The sequence below is a fragment of the Trachurus trachurus genome (assembly GCF_905171665.1).
Source record: "Trachurus trachurus genome assembly, chromosome: 7".
In the NCBI taxonomy this organism is placed as follows: domain Eukaryota; kingdom Metazoa; phylum Chordata; class Actinopteri; order Carangiformes; family Carangidae; genus Trachurus; species Trachurus trachurus.
Genome location: NC_139901.1, coordinates 14,353,082 through 14,371,333, shown reverse-complemented (window position 1 = coordinate 14,371,333; position 18,252 = coordinate 14,353,082). Strand labels below are relative to the sequence as shown.

The window sequence follows — 18,252 nt, the reverse complement described above, 5'->3', positions numbered from 1 at the left end:
TCAGGCGCTCCTTGGTGCCCTCTGCTGGGGCTTGCTCCTACTCTTCCTCCCTGCTGCTCTTCCTCCCCCTCCGCCCCCTCCTCCTCCTCCTCCTCCTCCTCCACCTCCTCTTCCACCTCCATGCTTGTGCCTCTCCCCCCTCTCTTTCTCCTTGTCTGGCGCCACCATGCCATCACCATAGCGACGGTGGTTGCGTGGGGGGCGGTATCCCAGGGCCTTGCAGTGCTGGCCAAGGTTTCCTGGGTGAATGAGCGCCATCACGTCCTCGTACCAGGGCTGGGTTCCTGCGCTCTGATAGGACGAGCCGGACCAGGAGGCGAAGACGCGATTGGCCGACGGGCTCCAGACGGCGAGGCGGACGGTGACGGCGGTCCAGTGGTAGCCGTGCTCCTCCACCTGGCAGTGGTAGACGCCGCCGTGTGTCAGCTCGGCTCGACGAATCAGGACACCCCGCTCGATAACCACCAGCTGCTCGCCTGATACCACCTAGAGAAAGATGGACACATCAGACAAGTTGGTCCGGGTCGTTTTCCGAAATCAATGACACGAGTTTGTGGTTTGAACAGTCCTCTGCTCTTTCTCTGATCCTACTAAAGCGATCAAACAACATAAACATTAGGAGACGCCAACTGTGTTAAACACAAGATGCACTTTATTTGACGCCTATCTCTATAATGCATTATAACCCTATTTATAATGAGTTATAATGCAGTTATAGCACTGTTTAACTATAGTTATAAACACTCATAAATGCTTTATAACAATAATCATAACACACTATAAAGCATTTTATCATGACTTATAAGGTCAGCTATTATAATACATTATAATTGTTAGTAACTCACTGACAATACCGACATCGACAATGCATTATAAATATAGTTATAATGTGTTATAATTGTCTTATAAATGTGTATAACTATCATTATAAACACTCATACATGATCATAAGACTTTATAACAATAAGCATAACACATCATAGATCATTTTATAATGGCTTATAAGGTCAAGTATTGTAATAGATTTATAATGCTCTATGATGTGTTATGATTATTGTTATAAAGCCTTATGATCATTTATGAGTGTTTATAATGATAGTTATACACGTTTATAAGACAATTATAATTATATATATAATGCATTATCGATGTGTCAGCGAGTTACCAACAATTATATCGTATTATAATACCTGACCTTATAAGTCATGATAAAATGCTTTATAGTGTGTTATGATTATTGTTATCAAGCATTATGATCATTTGTGAGTGTTTATAACTATATTTATACAATGCTATAACTGCATTGTAACTCATTATAAGTATGATCATTATGCGTTATAGAGAAAGGCGTCAAATAAAGTGGTACCCAAGATGCTAACTACAATAACCGCTCTGATGCATCTGTGAGTCTCTGGTTCTGGTCTCAACAGACCCTCATCTGAGTCTGGGTCTGACTGAGTGTGTGTGTGTGTGTGTGTGTGTGTGTTGGGGGGGGCTACCTGGTTCAGTTCAGGACTGTTCTCTCCAGCCTGTTTGTACCAGGTAACAGCAGCGTGTCTGGACCGAGGCAGACACTCCAGGTAAGTGCTGTTGCCCTCGGCGACCATCATCACCCTCTGCTCCGCCTCCACCTGCAGTGCAGCTGAAAGACACGCAGAGTGTGTTCACTGTCTGCCCATCCTGTGAACTATAGTGTTAACATTGGACAAGGAGTTGTGTCCTCACCTCCTTGTCTGACGCACTGAGTCAACGGGTCCTCGTCCTCGCCCAGGTGGCGAGCGTTCCTCCTGCACAGAGACACATGTTAAAGCTTCTTCATTTCTGTTGCATACTATGAAGTCGTTGGAGCAGAAAAGGTTGAAATAAAATGATTTAATTCATTCAGGAAAATCAATTTGTTCAATAAATTTCATGGCAATCTAGCTTTCTATTAGATTTTGTGAGTGTGTGTGAGGAAGGAACTAGAGGAAAGGTCGGGTTTCAGGCTTTGTGTTGGAAAATGCATAAAATCGCATCAGAAAGAGTTGAGGTGCAATTTGTGCTGCATTTTAAACAATCAACAAATCTGGTTTAAAATCTGACTTCACAGGACAAAGCTGTGAATTTCCCTCACAGAGAAAAAAATATAGGTATCAGGTTCACAGTGATCATATTATAGTCACACACACTAAGCGAGTTTCAGATCTTATGTAACAGATTTTAAAAACATGGACACCACAGGGCTGGGGACAGGCCAGCCCCAGTGTCTCTTGACCTACACCATCTGTATGATCCCTACCTGCGCACTGTGGGCATGAAGGGGCTGCAGGCGTGTCCATCCCAGGTGCAGTAGGGGTCTCTCGCCAGGCAGCACTCAGCACAGGCCTGACCGTACAGCTCACACTGGTACAGGGCGAGCTGGGACACGCCCTCTCTGGAGCCCACAAACAACCACTGCTGGAGAAGGAGGAGGTCGAGGAGGAGGAGGAGCAGGAGAGATTGAAAGCCAAGGGTTGAAAAACAGGAGAGAGTGGAGGAGGAGGGAGCGAGGGAGGAAAGAGGAGGTTAGGGGGAATAAATAACAGCATTCAGTTTTCAGTTTGTGCCCCAAAAATGGAGACAGTGACAATAAACAGCTTAGATGTCTAAAGATGTCAGTGTAACAATGTCACTGTTTGACCACAGAGTGTGTATGTGTGTGTTTATGTGTGTGTGTTTGTGTGAGACAAATATTTTGATGCCTGCTCTTTATATGCTGATGTGTGAGCGAGTGTAAGATATTTTTTTCAAGAAACCCAGACGACTTTAATAATGCAAGGTGTATTTCTGTGCATGTGTGTGTGTGTGGGTGTGTGTGGGTGGGGGGGCATCTCTTCATTACTGCTCTGACTGAGGTGGGGTAACCATAGCAACTGGTGATGTGGAGCTGTCCTTGGAGATACAAGGTGGAGATTTGAGTGATAAGTGAGATGTAGTGTGTGTGTGTGTGTGTGTGTGTGTGTGTGTGGGAGAGTTTGGAAGTTTCTCTCTCTCTTTCATCTGTTACCTTTTTCTTTGAGAGTGTCATGACTGTCACAGGTGATTTGTGCTGCAAGGAGGAAAATAGAAAAATGAGAAACACATCGAGCTTAAAATTAAACACAGACAGATAGATAGATAGATAGATAGATAGATAGATAGATAGATAGATAGATAGATAGATAGATAGATAGATAGATAGATAGATAGATAGATAGATAGATAGATAGATAGATAGATAGATAGATAGATAGATTTTGTGCTAGATGTGTTCAGACCTCAGTGCCATCAGCTTTGTGAAGAGCTGCCCCTATAGCTCCATATGTAACATTACACAGTAGTTTATATATGTGAAGTTTCTGTGATGTAAATCTTTGCTTCAGTGAAACCACAAAGCAGAGGCCTGGAGCAGAATTTACTTCTTTTGTGCTTTTTGATTTACAAAAATAATCAGCTTTATGGGTTGTGCAGACATGTTCTCGCAAATGTGTTTTGGATTTTCTTTTATTTGTTTCTGTGTGGGATGAAAAGTGACTCTTGCAGCTCTGTTGCAACAACATGAAGCTGATGTGGATTTCTGTCAGTCTTCATTGTTGTTATGCAGCTCTGCTGCGTGATTTGCAGACTGATTTGAAGCCTGTGCTGCATTACTACGTCATAATAATGTTCCTCATGAATGTAGATGGTGTCTTACATTCAGGTTATCAGTGTGATCGATCACACAAGTCAAGTCATTTTCTAAAACTAAAAGGTCATTTTCTCCTCCACTCAGACTAGACTCAGTTATATCCTGTTCAAAAAGTTTGAACCATTTGTGTGAAATTTTGAATTTTGTCACAAGTTCTGTCTGACGTCTTGAGTTTTGGCTAAAGAGTGATTAATCGGTTTGTCCTGGAGCGTTGATAAACACTTGTTTAAATTCTACGGTGGGGTTACCTCACTGCAATTTCAGAAAACACATGCAAAGACACATAGGTGCTACAAATTCTTAAAAAAGCTTCGTCTGTTGGACACGTGAGCTGCAAAAACTCACAACACACAAAAAAGTGACATTAGAAGTTATGAAGAAAGGTACCTGTCAGTGGTGTCTGAAAATAAGGTGAGTTTATTTGGTTTATTGTAACTTCAATATCACATGATTCACATATTATTCCTAATATGCACAGCTAGCTTTAGTCTTTAGCTGGGTCAGTCACTTTTGTGTCTTGCATGTGTTGTCTTGTTAAATCTGAAGAAGACAGATGAGCTGAAGACAACATGGCTGCTGCTCTGTCATCGGAGCAGAGGAATAAAAAACAGAGATGTTATCTTACATGCAGACTTATCAATGTGATTAATCACACGAGTCAGGTCAGTTGGAGACTAGTTGGTGCCTATACTGTGGGATCTGAGCAGACTTGCAACATGCCAGTTATAAACAGTGTGGGTGTGTGTTTGTGTAAAATCTAATGAACGCTGTGAACATTGTCAGTGTTGCTCATACCTGAAAGACCTGCAGCTGCTCCAGAGTAACCTCCTGACTCAGACCGTGCTCTCTGGGCAGGTGGATGGCCTTCAGCACCAGACCAGAGTCTGCACCAAGAACAGCGGGTTTAAAGGCTTTTATTGTGAAAACCTCAGGGTTAGAGAACTTCCTACACCTCTCCAGTACACCACCACACACACTCTACCTGTGCCGATGAACAGGACGTCGTAAGTACCGTCCACGGCCTCGACTCTGTCCACAAGGAGCTTACTGAATTTGTAGTGAACGCCCACTCTGACCAGGAGGGGGCGCTCGCCCAGTGGCAACACGTTCTCCTACAAAACAGAGCAAGAACTGTCAGGATTTTATAATCAGACAAGTTCAGAGTTTGTCCCTGCAGTGAAGACATAAGAAAAAACTGAGTCATTTGATGAAGTGAGATGTTGAACCTGCAGCAGTGGGTGAGTCCTGCTGAAGAAAATGACATCATCAGGATACTCTCTGGTCGAGCTGTAGCTTCCATATGTGCTGCTGGGACACTGAGACAGAGATAGAGACGGAAAGTCATTTATTCAGCCATCGTGACCTAATTTAACTTTAAAAACAGAACAGAAGTCCATGTTAAACTCACAGTGTACGAGTGTGACTGCCTGTCTCAATAAAGTCTCTATTTATCTATTTAAATATACACAAACTATGTCTGTTATCATATTTTTGCTGTGGTCAAATGAGATGGCAAATGCACACAAACGTTAAGTAGTAAATGCATCCCTGTGTAGCTTAGAATGAGTAAAGTCAAACCTGTGTATTATCTTGTACTGAATAAATGTGCACACAGCCATAGTTAATATATTTCCCAGAGTTGTAAATGTTTATATAAAACTTTATAAAACTCTACAAACAGTCACATCACTAGTTTATTGGACATTTATTCACTAGGAGAAAACAGGAGAGATTTTTGAATGTAAACTCACAGTTCCTGGTCGGGGGTAGGGCACCTTGCCTGTGAACTCCGCCCACTTATACTGAGGCCCCTCCTTATGCAGGAAGTTTCCCTTGAACGCCCGGACGACGTCCTCCATGCGGTAAACGCAGACAGCCGAGCCATTGAGAATATCACTGTGGATCAACCAGACAGAGAAGAAGAGGTTCATCAATCATCTTTCCAGCTGTTAGGACTGAATCTGGAGCTGAGCTTTGATGTTTCTCTGCTCTTCAAGTAGCAGTTTAAATGAGAAAGTGAGGCTCTGCTTCAGGAGCTGTGAGTCATTGTGGCTTTTCAGCCTCAACGCTTCAGTTCCTTGACTCTGCTCCAACCAGCGTCCGGACTAACCGCGCTGCTTTTAGCACATCAGTCCCACCACAGCAGCTCACAGCAGGGTTTAAATGTTTGGCAGCGATTGTCAGACCTACAGCCTCAAGGAGATACAGTAGAAAGACAACAGATAGAAAGGCTGCACTGTGAGAGGGAGTCACAGGTATGTTCAGTCTGAACCTCCAGGTCAGCGAGGAGGCCAAAGAAAAAAAAACATTTAGACCATGACCATGAGGGAAAACTCGAATTGTTCTGACAGAAGAACCATAGCCGAATAAAACCAGTGTGAATAAAACCCATTCAGTAAATTCAAGAGAAGACATGCACAGTTTGATTGTGTCTGAGTTCACAAACTGGTCCAAATAACACAACTGTGTTAGCTAATCTGTGTGATCTGGTCGGACAAACTTGGTTGTAAAGGTTGCAATGATAAACACGCTAATTGTACTGAGGTTGGTGTTCCTAAATTCATCACCATGGTTACTATAATACTGTTCACAGTTATGTAGGGTTTAGAAAAGATGGTGATTTGGGTTAAAATAAGTTATTCCTCCATATTAGACAATCTTTGTTGTCATGGTAACAATAACGACAAATGGACATGAATAATAAAAAAACAACACAACACAGCTGGTCTCACATGGGAATCAATTACGGCTCTTCTGTGTCACTCATTCACCACAGCCTCCCCCTGACGTCCGTCTTCATTTACAGGCTGTAGATGAATGATTAAGATTGACTCCGTGACATCGCCCACAGCTTTCTGAAGCTCGACGTGAGCTGCTCCACCGCTGCCTTCTTGGCAGTGTCTGACTCCGCCCCTGAACTCCAAGATAATCCAAGTATGGTCAAAGAGGGAGGAGCCTGTGTGGAGCTGAGACTTCAAAGAGGCTCTGGCTCCGCTCATCCTCAGTCCTCCATAGCTTTAGTGGCTGATAAAGTGTAAAAAGGTGAGTTCAATAAACAGGAAATTAGCTGCAGAGACCAAAACTGTTCTTGTATCAGGTTGTAAACATGTTTATTTCTGCTGTAAAGTTGGACATGTTACAGTAACACTGGAGTCTATGGGGACGGACTCACTGATGGAGACAGACTAGTGGTCTGCCGAGGAACTGCAGCTTCTGGTTTCAGACTCAGAGGATGACGTTTGCTTTTTGTACATCATCATACTTTCCCCTTTGCTCATGCTCACTATTTGTTGCCCAACAAAAACGCCTGGACAACGTCTAGGCTTATTTTTTAGTCAGTTAAAAAATATTAAAAACAATGTTTAGATGCTAAATTTACCCGAGTTACTTAATTGAAACGTCTCCCAGGAACGCTAAATGAAAGAAGCAGGAAAGCATCCAGCATTGGAGACAAACCCTCTGTGTGTGAAGCACTGACAGACTGCGGCTCAGAGAAAAGTTTCCATTCAGAGCAAATGACCTTCCTGCTCTCTGCAGTCCTGTGGTTGGGACCCCACCCTGGGTGATGCTTTGGATTTCTGTCCGTTCCCCGCTGAGATTCCAGACACTTTCCAAAACCCAGAGAACCGACCAACTCCCTGCTCGGCCGAGCCAAGAGCTGAAGCTGCTACTGTGGGACTCCACCTCTGATTCTGGGTTGGTCTCTGAGCTCGGTGTGGTGCCGTCAGGAAGTTTGGAGAAAATGACAAACTACAGACTGTGTCTGCTCATTTGTTCTGCCTTTCTCTTCTCCCCCTCTGTGCTTTATTTTCGCTGCTGTTTTGCGTCTGTTCACCTGCTTCTCTTCGGCTTCAGTCCTAATGAGCTTCTCCTCTTTGAATATCAGCCTTTCTCCGTTCATCTGTCTGTCTCAGTTTCATGTATTTGTGTCACCGCACCGTCCCAGATGGAGAAGAAAAATGTTTTTCTCTTTCTCTCTGTTATGAACGTCTCTTGCTAACATGAGAGCAAATTCCCCTCCTGCAGATACTAACACGAGGCACATTGTCTGAGATCCTGCTGCTTCATATTTTCCCTGTTTGTCTCTAGGTTTTTAATCAAGTTTGTAGCTGGAACATCATCATAACTGTGTTTTCATGTTTCAACCTCTGTTTGTTCAGTTTTTTCAGTCTGTAAATGAGAAACTGGGTGTTTCTGTTTGTGTCTGTGTGAGGAAAATCTGACACACACACACACACACACACACACACACACACACACACACACACACACACACACACACACACACACACGCCATGCCACATCCAGAGCACTGATGATGGTTAAAATATGATGACTGTCACTGTGACCTATGACTGAAACACACTTAGGCAACTATCCCGTCTGGGTGTATCGTTACAGTGTGACATCGTTCGTCACCATCACAAATGTCACAGTAACGGGACAGGACCATCATATTCCCACGCCTCCATCAGATGTGTCCATCTATTCCTGCATGAATGACCCAACAGGTGGATGCTTCATGGTCCTGAATATCCAAAGATTAATTTTGTGACAGTGATGTAAAAAAAACAAAAAAAAACAAAACAAGACAGAGCCTGAGGGTCTCTGTTACTGTAAATCAGAGTAGTGTTTCCCACAGGTCTGAAATATACTAGTGGAGGTTGGCTCCGGCCTCCAGTCCAGTCCATCATTACATTGCACTGTTGTTTACTAGTTAAAGAAAGAGCCAGAGAGACAGACCCTCAGTGGGGGAGGCCACTGGGGAGGCACAGAGAGGAAGGCCAACAGTGCAGCTCAGAGGCCCCCAAATGAAAATGATTATTTCTAAATGAATGAAAAATTTCCTACGTCTGGCATTTATAAAAAATAATTTTTGGTCTCTTGTTGACCTGGCAGTTTACCAGACAAGGTATGGGCTAGGGGAAACACTGCTGCAGAGCATGTGTAACTGTCAGTAGACCCTTCTTGTGAGAGCAGGAGGTGTACAGTGAGGGGAGATAATCGACCACGGTTGCCATTGTTCTCTTGGACAGCTGGTAAAATGGGTAAAACAAATAGACTTAAATGGTACGTCTCTGTGTGGCAAAACTGCACTTTTGTGTTTCAGCTCTGCTTCATTTTATTCAGCTTCAGCTCCTCCTGCTGAATCAGCTGAAATTGGAGCTGTTGTTTGATTTTATTTGATCAGAAAGTAGATTTACAGCAGATTAAATCTATCACAGATCATAGATAATATTTTTTTAATGTCACATTTACACCATATCACATCCTTAGTCCTTTATCTTCCTCTCTCTTTTGACTTGGAGTAACCAGTTGAGTCTAAATATATCTGCGTGGGCCGTTGATCAATACCAATGATTCAGTGTTTTTTTTCCTTTTTTTTTTTTTTTAAACTATGAGCAATTAGAACAACATTCCTCCACCCAGTGGATATGCAACACTCTCCCAGTCCCTCCCCTCCTCCTCCTGGCATCCTCAGCACACTCACAGTTGACAGATTAGTTAGAGTCAAAGTTTCTCTGCAGTACGACGGAGGCACCGACCTGGATGTGGTGAAGAGGCCGTAGATCAGAGGGTTCTTCTTGTCTTTGCCTTGGAGGATGAAGATGTCCTCTGAATAGAGAGAATAAGGGAAGGAGGGAGAGAAGGAGAGGGAAAAGAGACAGAGTTAAACCATATTACTGCAGGTAGTGAAGATGTTGTTGCACACTGTGTGTGTGTCTTTATCAGTCTGACTGTGTGACTAATAGAGTCGGGCGTGCTGGCAGCATGGCTGACTGACTGATTGTAATGAATCTGTAGCCGTTAATAAGCCTCCACAGTGGGAGAGAACAACACCTGCTGTCACACTTTCACTCACACTCTCACTCTCACTTACTCACACACACACACACACACAGCCGATCACATTTGATACGTGTGGTGCGGCTCCTCCTATCAACCCTCACACTGTGTGATCAGGTGGACGGAGAATTTTCCACTTGTCGTAAACCACCGATTTGATGAGACTGAGCTGAGGTCAAATGTCTTCTTCAGACATCAGACATTAATCTTCTAATCCTGACACACAATAAAGAAATGAAGCATCTTTAAATTGTAGCTTTGATAAATGACGGTTTATTATAAACATAACATGAATCACTCAGGTTTAATTAAATGTGTCCGTCAGAGTTTTGACCGGCACTAGTGAACATGTCTCATCTCATCATCTGAAACTCCATCAGCGTCTGATTCACTCACCTAAAGAATTAATCAAACTCAGCAAGTGACCTAAAACTAATTATGAAAATAAGTCACAAAAGGAAGAAAATATCAATGAACAGATTGATGAGAAAAGAGGCAACCCACAAACCAAAATGTCTGTAATTTACAATCTCACAAACAAACTACCTTAATGAAAAAATAAAGCACGTTACTATGTTTCTGATCTTTTTATGTGAAATCTTGAGTTATGGTGAGAATATGTTTTGTGAGGTCACAGTGACCTTCATCGTTGGCCCTTAGGCCACCACCATCTAATCAGTTCATGCTTGGGTCCTAATGAATGTTTGTGACAAAGTGTACTTCAGTCGAGGTCTCACTGAGACGCTGTGCGCACGATAACACAAATGACCTGGAAACAAGACGGCTGCTGCTCTGACGGCAGAGGAATAAAAACGGCCATGCGACAAATTTTAAAGAGACATGTATGAGACACCTATTGTCTTGATGTGATGTATTTTGAGTTTGCGTTCTCGTCCCATGGTCGTCACAGTTCATCACATGTCCACCATCTTTTTCCTAGTCTTTGCTCACACAATTTTAATCACATTAAATTTGAAGTTTCAGATTTTCTGTTTTGTCCTTTGGTCTGAGATGAAGAGTTTGTGATGTTTTTATCATCCCATCACACTGGTGTAGAACAGAGGTCTTTGTTTCCTGTGTCACGCTGCGATAAACTATAAATACACGACTTGACTGAGCTTCTGGGAAAATAACTTTAAAAGTTTAAACTTTCAAAGAAACTCTGTGGAAGCTTTAGAGTGACGGAGCTCAGGTTGATGCTGAGACTCAGAAACATTTGCACTGATGAAGGCTGGAGAGGGAGGTTTTAAGACAAGGCTCATTTCTTCTTCTCTTTCCTCCTCTCATCTCCTCGTCTTTATTCCTCCTCTCCCACGCTGAGGCAGAGAATGTTACCTTGGCGACGGAGACGACGAAGCGGATCACCGTCCTCACATTCCTCGCGTTCCTGCTGCTTCAGGTGGCCTCTGTGGATCCACAGCCCCGCAGTGCACGTCTAATATCATCTCACACTCGCACAGTCAGCAGCGTCCTCCTCCTTTAATACATCTCTCCTTCATTATTCACTTTCCCTCACTGATGCATTTTTTCCATCTTGTTTGTGCTGTTATCTCCGTCCTTCGTCAGTACATCATCCCTCTACCTTTCTTCTCTCCTCCTCTCTTATCGTTTCGCACTAGTTTTCTTTCCAAAGAAAAGCCCTCTGTCCTCTCCTCCTTTCATTAATCACAACTTTTTATCATCTCTTTTTTTTCTCTCCCTCTACTTGTCTGAAAGTTGTTTTAATCTAACGGCAGCTCTGCTTTATTACTGCGTATGATGTATCTGCTCTTTGCTGGACGCTTTCATCCAAAGCACCTCAAAGTTCTTTCAAGGAGGAGACGACTCAGAGTCAAAGTCAGAAGAAGGGCACTGGAGGAAGACGATTTATATCTGGACCTGAAGAGCTTTGAGCCAAGCGGCCGGTGGAAACCATTTCAGTCCAGATCAAAGACCAAGTGGGAACATGTTTACTGGGCGATCGGAGGCGATTAGATAAAACAGAGAACAGATAGAAACCCATTTGCAACTTCAACCAACCTCGAGTCGTCCAAACAGGCTCTGCAGAGGAGGTCAGGACCATATTTGGCCACGTTCAGTGCTGATGATGTTTCTATGCAGGACTCATATGCGATAAATAAACTCTTCATGTGCAGGAGGTGAAGAAGAACAAAACGAAGTAGCTGATAGTTGTTACAGTAAAGTGGATGAGGTGGCGATCAGGACACAAGCACGGTGAAGACGTTTACTGTGTGGTGACTGTAAAATAACACACTCGTCTCAGAAGCATGACACAGAGGAACCACTGGTTTCAGTGATGCTGGTAAAAACAGAGCTAGGTGGGGGAAACGTTAGCTACAAGTGTAGGTTACATATGTCTTTACAGAATATGATATCAATATCAAAGCAAACACAGGGGCTGGCCGGTGGAATAGGCAACGTGCGACAAATGGGAGTGTGGCGATGAATGAAGTTGTGGATTCAGAGATTGGCTGCAAAGGGTTGAATGACAGATCACTGCTCTACATCTCCTGACCCGCTGTTAAATTTTAAAACATACTTTACAAACATAACTCCACCCAGAGAGACCCCCAGGCCCGGGGATCAAACTCTGAACCTTCGTGAAAGTGAGTCGACAGTTTGCATAGTGAACCAAGTGATTTAAAGGGGAACTATGTAGGTCTGGGTCGCTTTTCCGCTGTTTTGCTAACCCTCCTCTCAGCCATGTGCATTTTTTTCAAGGAAGCCGGCAAGAATTCAATCAATAGCGCTGTACATAATGTTATATATCATATACGATGTTACGATGTGTATATTTGTGTAGTCTTATCTGTCATACACAAGAGATTACAGGTTACGAGGCGCGTTTGTGTCGCACTGCGTAGAGACGAGAGCTGGTTGTTTTTCGGACAAGAGACTCTACGTGGAAGGCAGAGAGTCTCCATTCTCCTTCGCAACAAGTTACATGTCATTTATTAAGCCATCACAATTACTCCAAAGCTGTTTACTGTAATTAAGGTAAAATTGTAGCATAGTTACTAAGCTAAAAATCCTGCATAGTTTCTCTTTAAGTCCGAGCAAACCAACAGAGCTACAAAGCTAATGTGGCTAGCATCAATGAGGTGTATATGGGAACACCATGCACTGGCAGGGGACGGTGAAATGTGATTTTCCTTTGTTTTCAGGTAGAAAGAGCCATAGTGTGAGAGAGAAAGTGAATTTACGGTCCAACGTAAACTTAACAGAAACTTTGTAAAACCCTGCAGGAGAAACTCTGAGTTCCCGCCGCCTGTTTCAAAGTCAGTCGTTCTCTTTCTTCTTTGCAGCTTCACTGTGGATCCAGCTCCACATGAAAACACATTCAGTCACAGGCTGAACAACGTTTTTCTTTTCACAGACTTTGAAGACGACGCCTCGGTTATTTAAGGCTCGGGTTGGCTCCGACTTGCTGTTATCGCTGTGTGACAACTTTAAATCAGCCGCTCCACCTTCCCTCCACCTCTCAGTTTGATTTATTAAACTGTAGAGTCTTTAAAGTCATGACTCTTTAATGGGGGAGGGAAAGTAAAACACACACACACACACACACACACACACACACACACACACACACACACACACACACACACACACACACACACACACACACACACACACACACACACACACACACACACAAGGTCAGTTTGCTTTAAGCTGGTGCAGGGAAACGATCTGATTTCAAGTTTTCAAATATGTAAATAATCATGTTGTAGCTTCTTCTCTCTTCTCTTCTCTTTATCTTCTTCACCACATCTTCTCTCTCTTCCCGTCAGACAGCTGGCCACCATCTTTAACACACAGTAATCCCTCGTTCTCAGCCGCTTCTCTTTGTTTGTCTCTCTCTCTCTCTAAATCCACTCTTCTTTCTTTTCCGTCTGTCGTTTTTATCTCTTCCTTCAGGTGCTCATCCCCCCGTCGCACTTTGCTCAAATCCACCTGGACTTTACCATCCCTCCCTCCAGGCATTTCTCTTGCTTTCTCTTTGTGTCTGACTTTTGCCCCCCGCACCCCCCCAACCCCAACCCGTCTCCATCCCTCCCTCCCACTATCTCTCCTTCCCTCCATCTCCCTGTCCATCTGTCTGTCTGGCCTATTTTCTCCAGAGGATTCTTCTTGTGTCTTCCTCTCTAAACAAAAAGAGGTTGTTTCCCCTGGAGGAGAGATAGTCTTGTCTCGCCCGCAGACCTGCAGCCTCAGCCCCTATCGCTCTCTCTCTCCCTTTCTCACTCACTCACTCTCTCCCCTCCTCCTCTTAATTGTCTGGCCATAGCCCCTGGGCTGACTCCTCATTTCTCCTCTTCCCTCTCCCCCTCCCTGGCCTGAATGCCAACATCTTCCTCCTCCTCCTCATCACCTCTCTGACCGCCCTCCCTCTCTTAATTTTCTCTTTGTCGTCCATAGTAATTTGCCAATAATAGCCCTCCCTCCATCTTGTCTGCTTCTTTAACCCCCCGGCTACTGGCCCTGTTCCTTCCATCCATTTCCCCCCATGACACATTTTATCTCTACTGATGTCTCCCCCAGTTTTAACATTTGAGTCCGGTTGGAAGGCAACAATAAACGACATTTAATGCATTTCTTTCCCAGATAAAATCATCAATGAACTGAAAATGTATAAACATAAAATATAGTTAACCATATTTATTTACTTATTCACTCTTCCCGGGCTCCACTCAAGTAAAAATTGCAAGAGATTGTACCAGTTTAAGACAATATCATACCAGGTCTGATAGTGATGGTAATTTATTTGTCGGACATTAGACTGATAGCACTGATCCGGTAGCTGCTGGCTAACTCAACATGTGCTCTGTGTGGAGTTCTGATGCAGCAGCCAAAAAGACACAAAGCAGCAGACACTGAAGCTCCAGAGGCTAAACCATACAAAGGCTTTGGGATACATTTCATTTTAATGCATCCTATATATTGTTTGCTCTTTTGATAATGTGCCGTGTTAAGTATAACTTTGTGTAACTTAACACATACTACCAACAATAATAATACAAAAGGGATCGGAGCAGAACGGGAAAAAAGTGGATTGGTGCATCTCTAGAAATTACATCCTAATGCAAACAATCTAAAAATCAAACAAACAGTAAAACTATAAATAATGATGTAACAACAATGTCAGGTTTCGAAGTGAAAGTAAAGTATACGACTGAGCTAAAAAGTATAATATCACTGAAAACAGCAAATATGGAGAGTGAAGAACAAGAAGAGGTTTTAACAAATTCCTCATTAATCAGACTCAGACATTGTGTAGTAAAATGTGTCCACTGTGTGGAGAAGCTATTAAATGTGAAATATCTCATGGTGAGTTATTATATGTTTTTATTCCTCTGCACACAACAGAAGCTGCAGCCTGTTAAAGCTGTGGCCATCCCTTAATGATAAGAGCTGAGGCTACAGGCATGTGGGGTTTTACATGTTGGACATCTGTTTGAAGAGAAAATATAACCTGTGAATCTCAGCGTAATAACTTAAATACTGTGAATCATCCAGCTCTAATGTGGCTCTGAGCCAAACCACTCATTTACATTAAATAGACGACAGTCATTAGTCTGTAAGGTTTTTCTGTTCACCACGTCTCCTCAGGAAACTACACATTTCCTCCTCATCTCCACCTCCCCACCCCACCCCGCCCCTCTCCACCTTCAGTCTGCTCCATCCTTTCCTATTAACCCACCCCCTCCATCCCATCACTCCTCACACCCTTTTAGGTTCACTTCACCTCACTCATCCTCTCTGTGTTGTCTGAGGGAAAACGCCTTTTGTCTTGGTGTCAGAGCAGCGGCCATGTTGTTGTCAGGTCGTCTGTCCGAACGTCTCAGTGACGCCTCAGTGCATCATCTTCAGATTTGGCACACATCTTGTCTTGGACTCAAGGATGAACTGATTCGATTTTTGCTGTGAAATGTCAAAGGTGAAAGTGGCGGTTTTGGTCTTGAGGGAATTTCTATCAAACTTGAATGAATATTAATTCGGACAAAGGACAAACTGATTTTATTTTGGTGGTCGAAGGTCAAAGGTCAAGGTCAGGAACCACTTTTAACCATAACTCCAGACCAAGGGGGCAGTTGTGGGTCTGAGAAGTGAAGCTCACTTCCGCGTTCAAAAAACTGCAATCCCCCCGGCTTCCTCTGGGGGCTGGTGTCAGAAGGGAGCATTCCCCATAGACCCCCATGTTAAAATCGCCGATTTTACATCCTCAGTAAACATGTTAAAAGCCTGGTGTCAGAACGTTTTTTTTTCTCAATCGATAGTTTCTACCCCCGCACACACTCTGAGGGGGGTGAATTTTTTTTTAACTCTACCGTTTTACTGTTATTAGGTTAAAACTCTGGCCAATTAGGGCGCGGAAACGTTGAGTGACAGGTCCGAGCAGCTCCGTGGACAGCTGCTTCGAGGCCAGTGGGCGGGTTCTCGGCCGGCCAATCCAACATGGCGCTGTCCAGGCCGCCATATTTGAGTCACAAAAACAACTCCCCAAAACCAATGGGTGACGTCACGGACGCTACGTCCATTCTTTTTACAGTCTATGCTCCAGACGCTGCATGAACACGGAGTAACTTAAACTAGTCAAATGGTGGAGGGATACAGCTGCGAGGAGGGGGCTCTTGTTTTTCTTGGAAACACAAACACACTTTATCATGACAGAGGTGTAAAGATGATGCTGATGGGAAGAATTTCTTCCCTTCTTCCCTCTTGGATTAGTAAACTGATTATCATATTCACTCAACTCTGTGAAACTGTCACTTTCAGGCCACCGTAGCTTAAGGGGTAAATAAAACTAGTGTTGGAGCTGCTCTGTCCACAGCAGGAAAATCTTGCCTCTGCTAATATGATTACCGCCGAAATTCCACATCTAAAATATGACTTCATTCTTTTCCTCCTGAGGAGTGCTGTCCTCCTCCTGGCTGACCTCCACCCCCTACATCGTTTCTTGATCATCCTCCATTTCTGACTCTATTTACTCTTCCGCCCCGAAGCTAAATTTTTATCCAATCCTCGCCTCGCCAGCTTCTCCTCCTCCATCTTCTCTTTCACCATGATAACAGCATCTTTATCACCATCTCCTCCTCCTTCCTTCTCCTCTTGGCTGGTCAACACCTTGCACAATGACCTCTGCCCTCTTCTTACTTGTCATACTTCATCTTTCCTCCTGCCCTCCTCCTCCTCCTCCTGCCCTCCTCCTCCTCAAGGCAGCAGCTCCTTCACCCCCCTCTCTCCTCTGCGTCTCCTTCTGATGAACTGGGCTTCTATTCAAGTTTCTTCACCCAGTCGATGATGGATTAGAGGCTGAATGGAGGCGTCAAAACATGATTAATTTTCCTCAGTATCACAAAACGTGTTTGTGGAGCCACTTTCAACACAGTGGGTCTCATTCATGAAACGTGAGCAGCACGGATTTGTGTGTAAACCCTGTGCAGCGCAAATTTACGTGGATTTCCGCATTCATCAATCTTTTAGTAGTGCTGATTTTTTCGTAACTACTCACAAAATCTACACCTGCTCCGGACTGTGTTTAGCGCTTGTGTAAATGTAGGAATGCAAATAAATACTGCTTGTCACTGTTGAAAATTACAATTTTAATCCGTATTACTCTCTCTCATGTTCAAAATACGCCGACGCCTTTGAAACACGTAATTTAAACATGACAAACAATTAGAAATATTTGGAGAGAGAGACGTTTTAGGGATCGGACACGCACAAACACGCCAAGGCTCCATCTAATGATGATGATAATCTGATATAAAACCGGAAAAAACTTTTTTGTGTTGCTACACGCTTGGTGGACGTACACTTCACCCTGCGCAGCAGCGCAGTCAGCACCGGTTTGGATGGAACTGTGACAGACGGCTGGTGCTTCTGTAACAATATAACCTGCCTATATAACTTCATGTGTTGATACAACCATGCTCCTCTACAGCTGAGGCTGTGAAGAGCCTCCTCCTCCTGTCGCTGCTGTAGCTCTGTAGTTGTGTGTATTTTTATTTATTTATTTTTTTCATGTTTCATATCGAACTATTCTGGCTTTACTTCTTAAACAGTTCTTTAATCAACCAAGGATAGGCCTACTTAATTCACTAAATCTGTTTCTTCCCTCCACGCCTTTGACCTGTTCCAGTCACACCACTACCAACAGAAGAGAATTAAATATTTTTTCTGGACTCCACTTCACCCAAAATGACTTTGATCCGTGATCTCTCTTTTTTTTTCTCTCTCCCTCTTTCCTCGTTTGCGTCATGGCCGCAGGTGAGCAGGATGCACCTACCTCCTAATATGGTGGTCAGGATCTCCTTATATGGCTATTCATGTATGGAGATCTATGCTAATTGCTGATCACCGGGGGCGTGTTGTTAGTTTACGATGGGTTGGCATTCATGAAGTTACACACGTGTTTACGATCAAATCTGAGTTTCCCGCACCGTTCATGAATCCGGAGTAGAGTTTTAGTAGAGTGAGCTTTTATGTGCAAATCTACACACAGATTTACTCACGTTTCATGAATGAGACCCAGTGTGTTTTTGTTGATGAGGTAATTAACCAGCAAACAGTGGGAAAAGCATTTGTCAGAATAATCTGACAGGGTGGGGGCGGGGCGGGGCGGGTGTCCTGGTGGCTCATTCTCACATCAGTTCAAGGGCGGAGGTTTAAGAGTAAATGGTGGAGACATGTCCCTACATATGAGCAGAGTATAT

General features: G+C 43.7%; 1 protein-coding gene across 1 annotated transcript in view; it reads right to left on the bottom strand.

Moving 5' to 3' along the window:
• The window catches only part of sema3h (sema domain, immunoglobulin domain (Ig), short basic domain, secreted, (semaphorin) 3H), a gene marked incomplete at both ends in the record, with an annotated part of 61,338 nt that continues 43,086 nt past the window's right edge, over positions 1–18,252 (bottom strand). Inside the window, 10 exons of the mRNA XM_083975081.1 lie at positions 1–486; positions 1,500–1,642; positions 1,726–1,787; positions 2,279–2,436; positions 3,026–3,067; positions 4,481–4,569; positions 4,668–4,797; positions 4,912–5,001; positions 5,437–5,581; positions 9,232–9,301. Of these exons, the coding sequence (XP_083831207.1) occupies positions 1–486; positions 1,500–1,642; positions 1,726–1,787; positions 2,279–2,436; positions 3,026–3,067; positions 4,481–4,569; positions 4,668–4,797; positions 4,912–5,001; positions 5,437–5,581; positions 9,232–9,301 (1,415 nt within the window). The remainder of the gene's footprint in view (positions 487–1,499; positions 1,643–1,725; positions 1,788–2,278; positions 2,437–3,025; positions 3,068–4,480; positions 4,570–4,667; positions 4,798–4,911; positions 5,002–5,436; positions 5,582–9,231; positions 9,302–18,252) is intronic.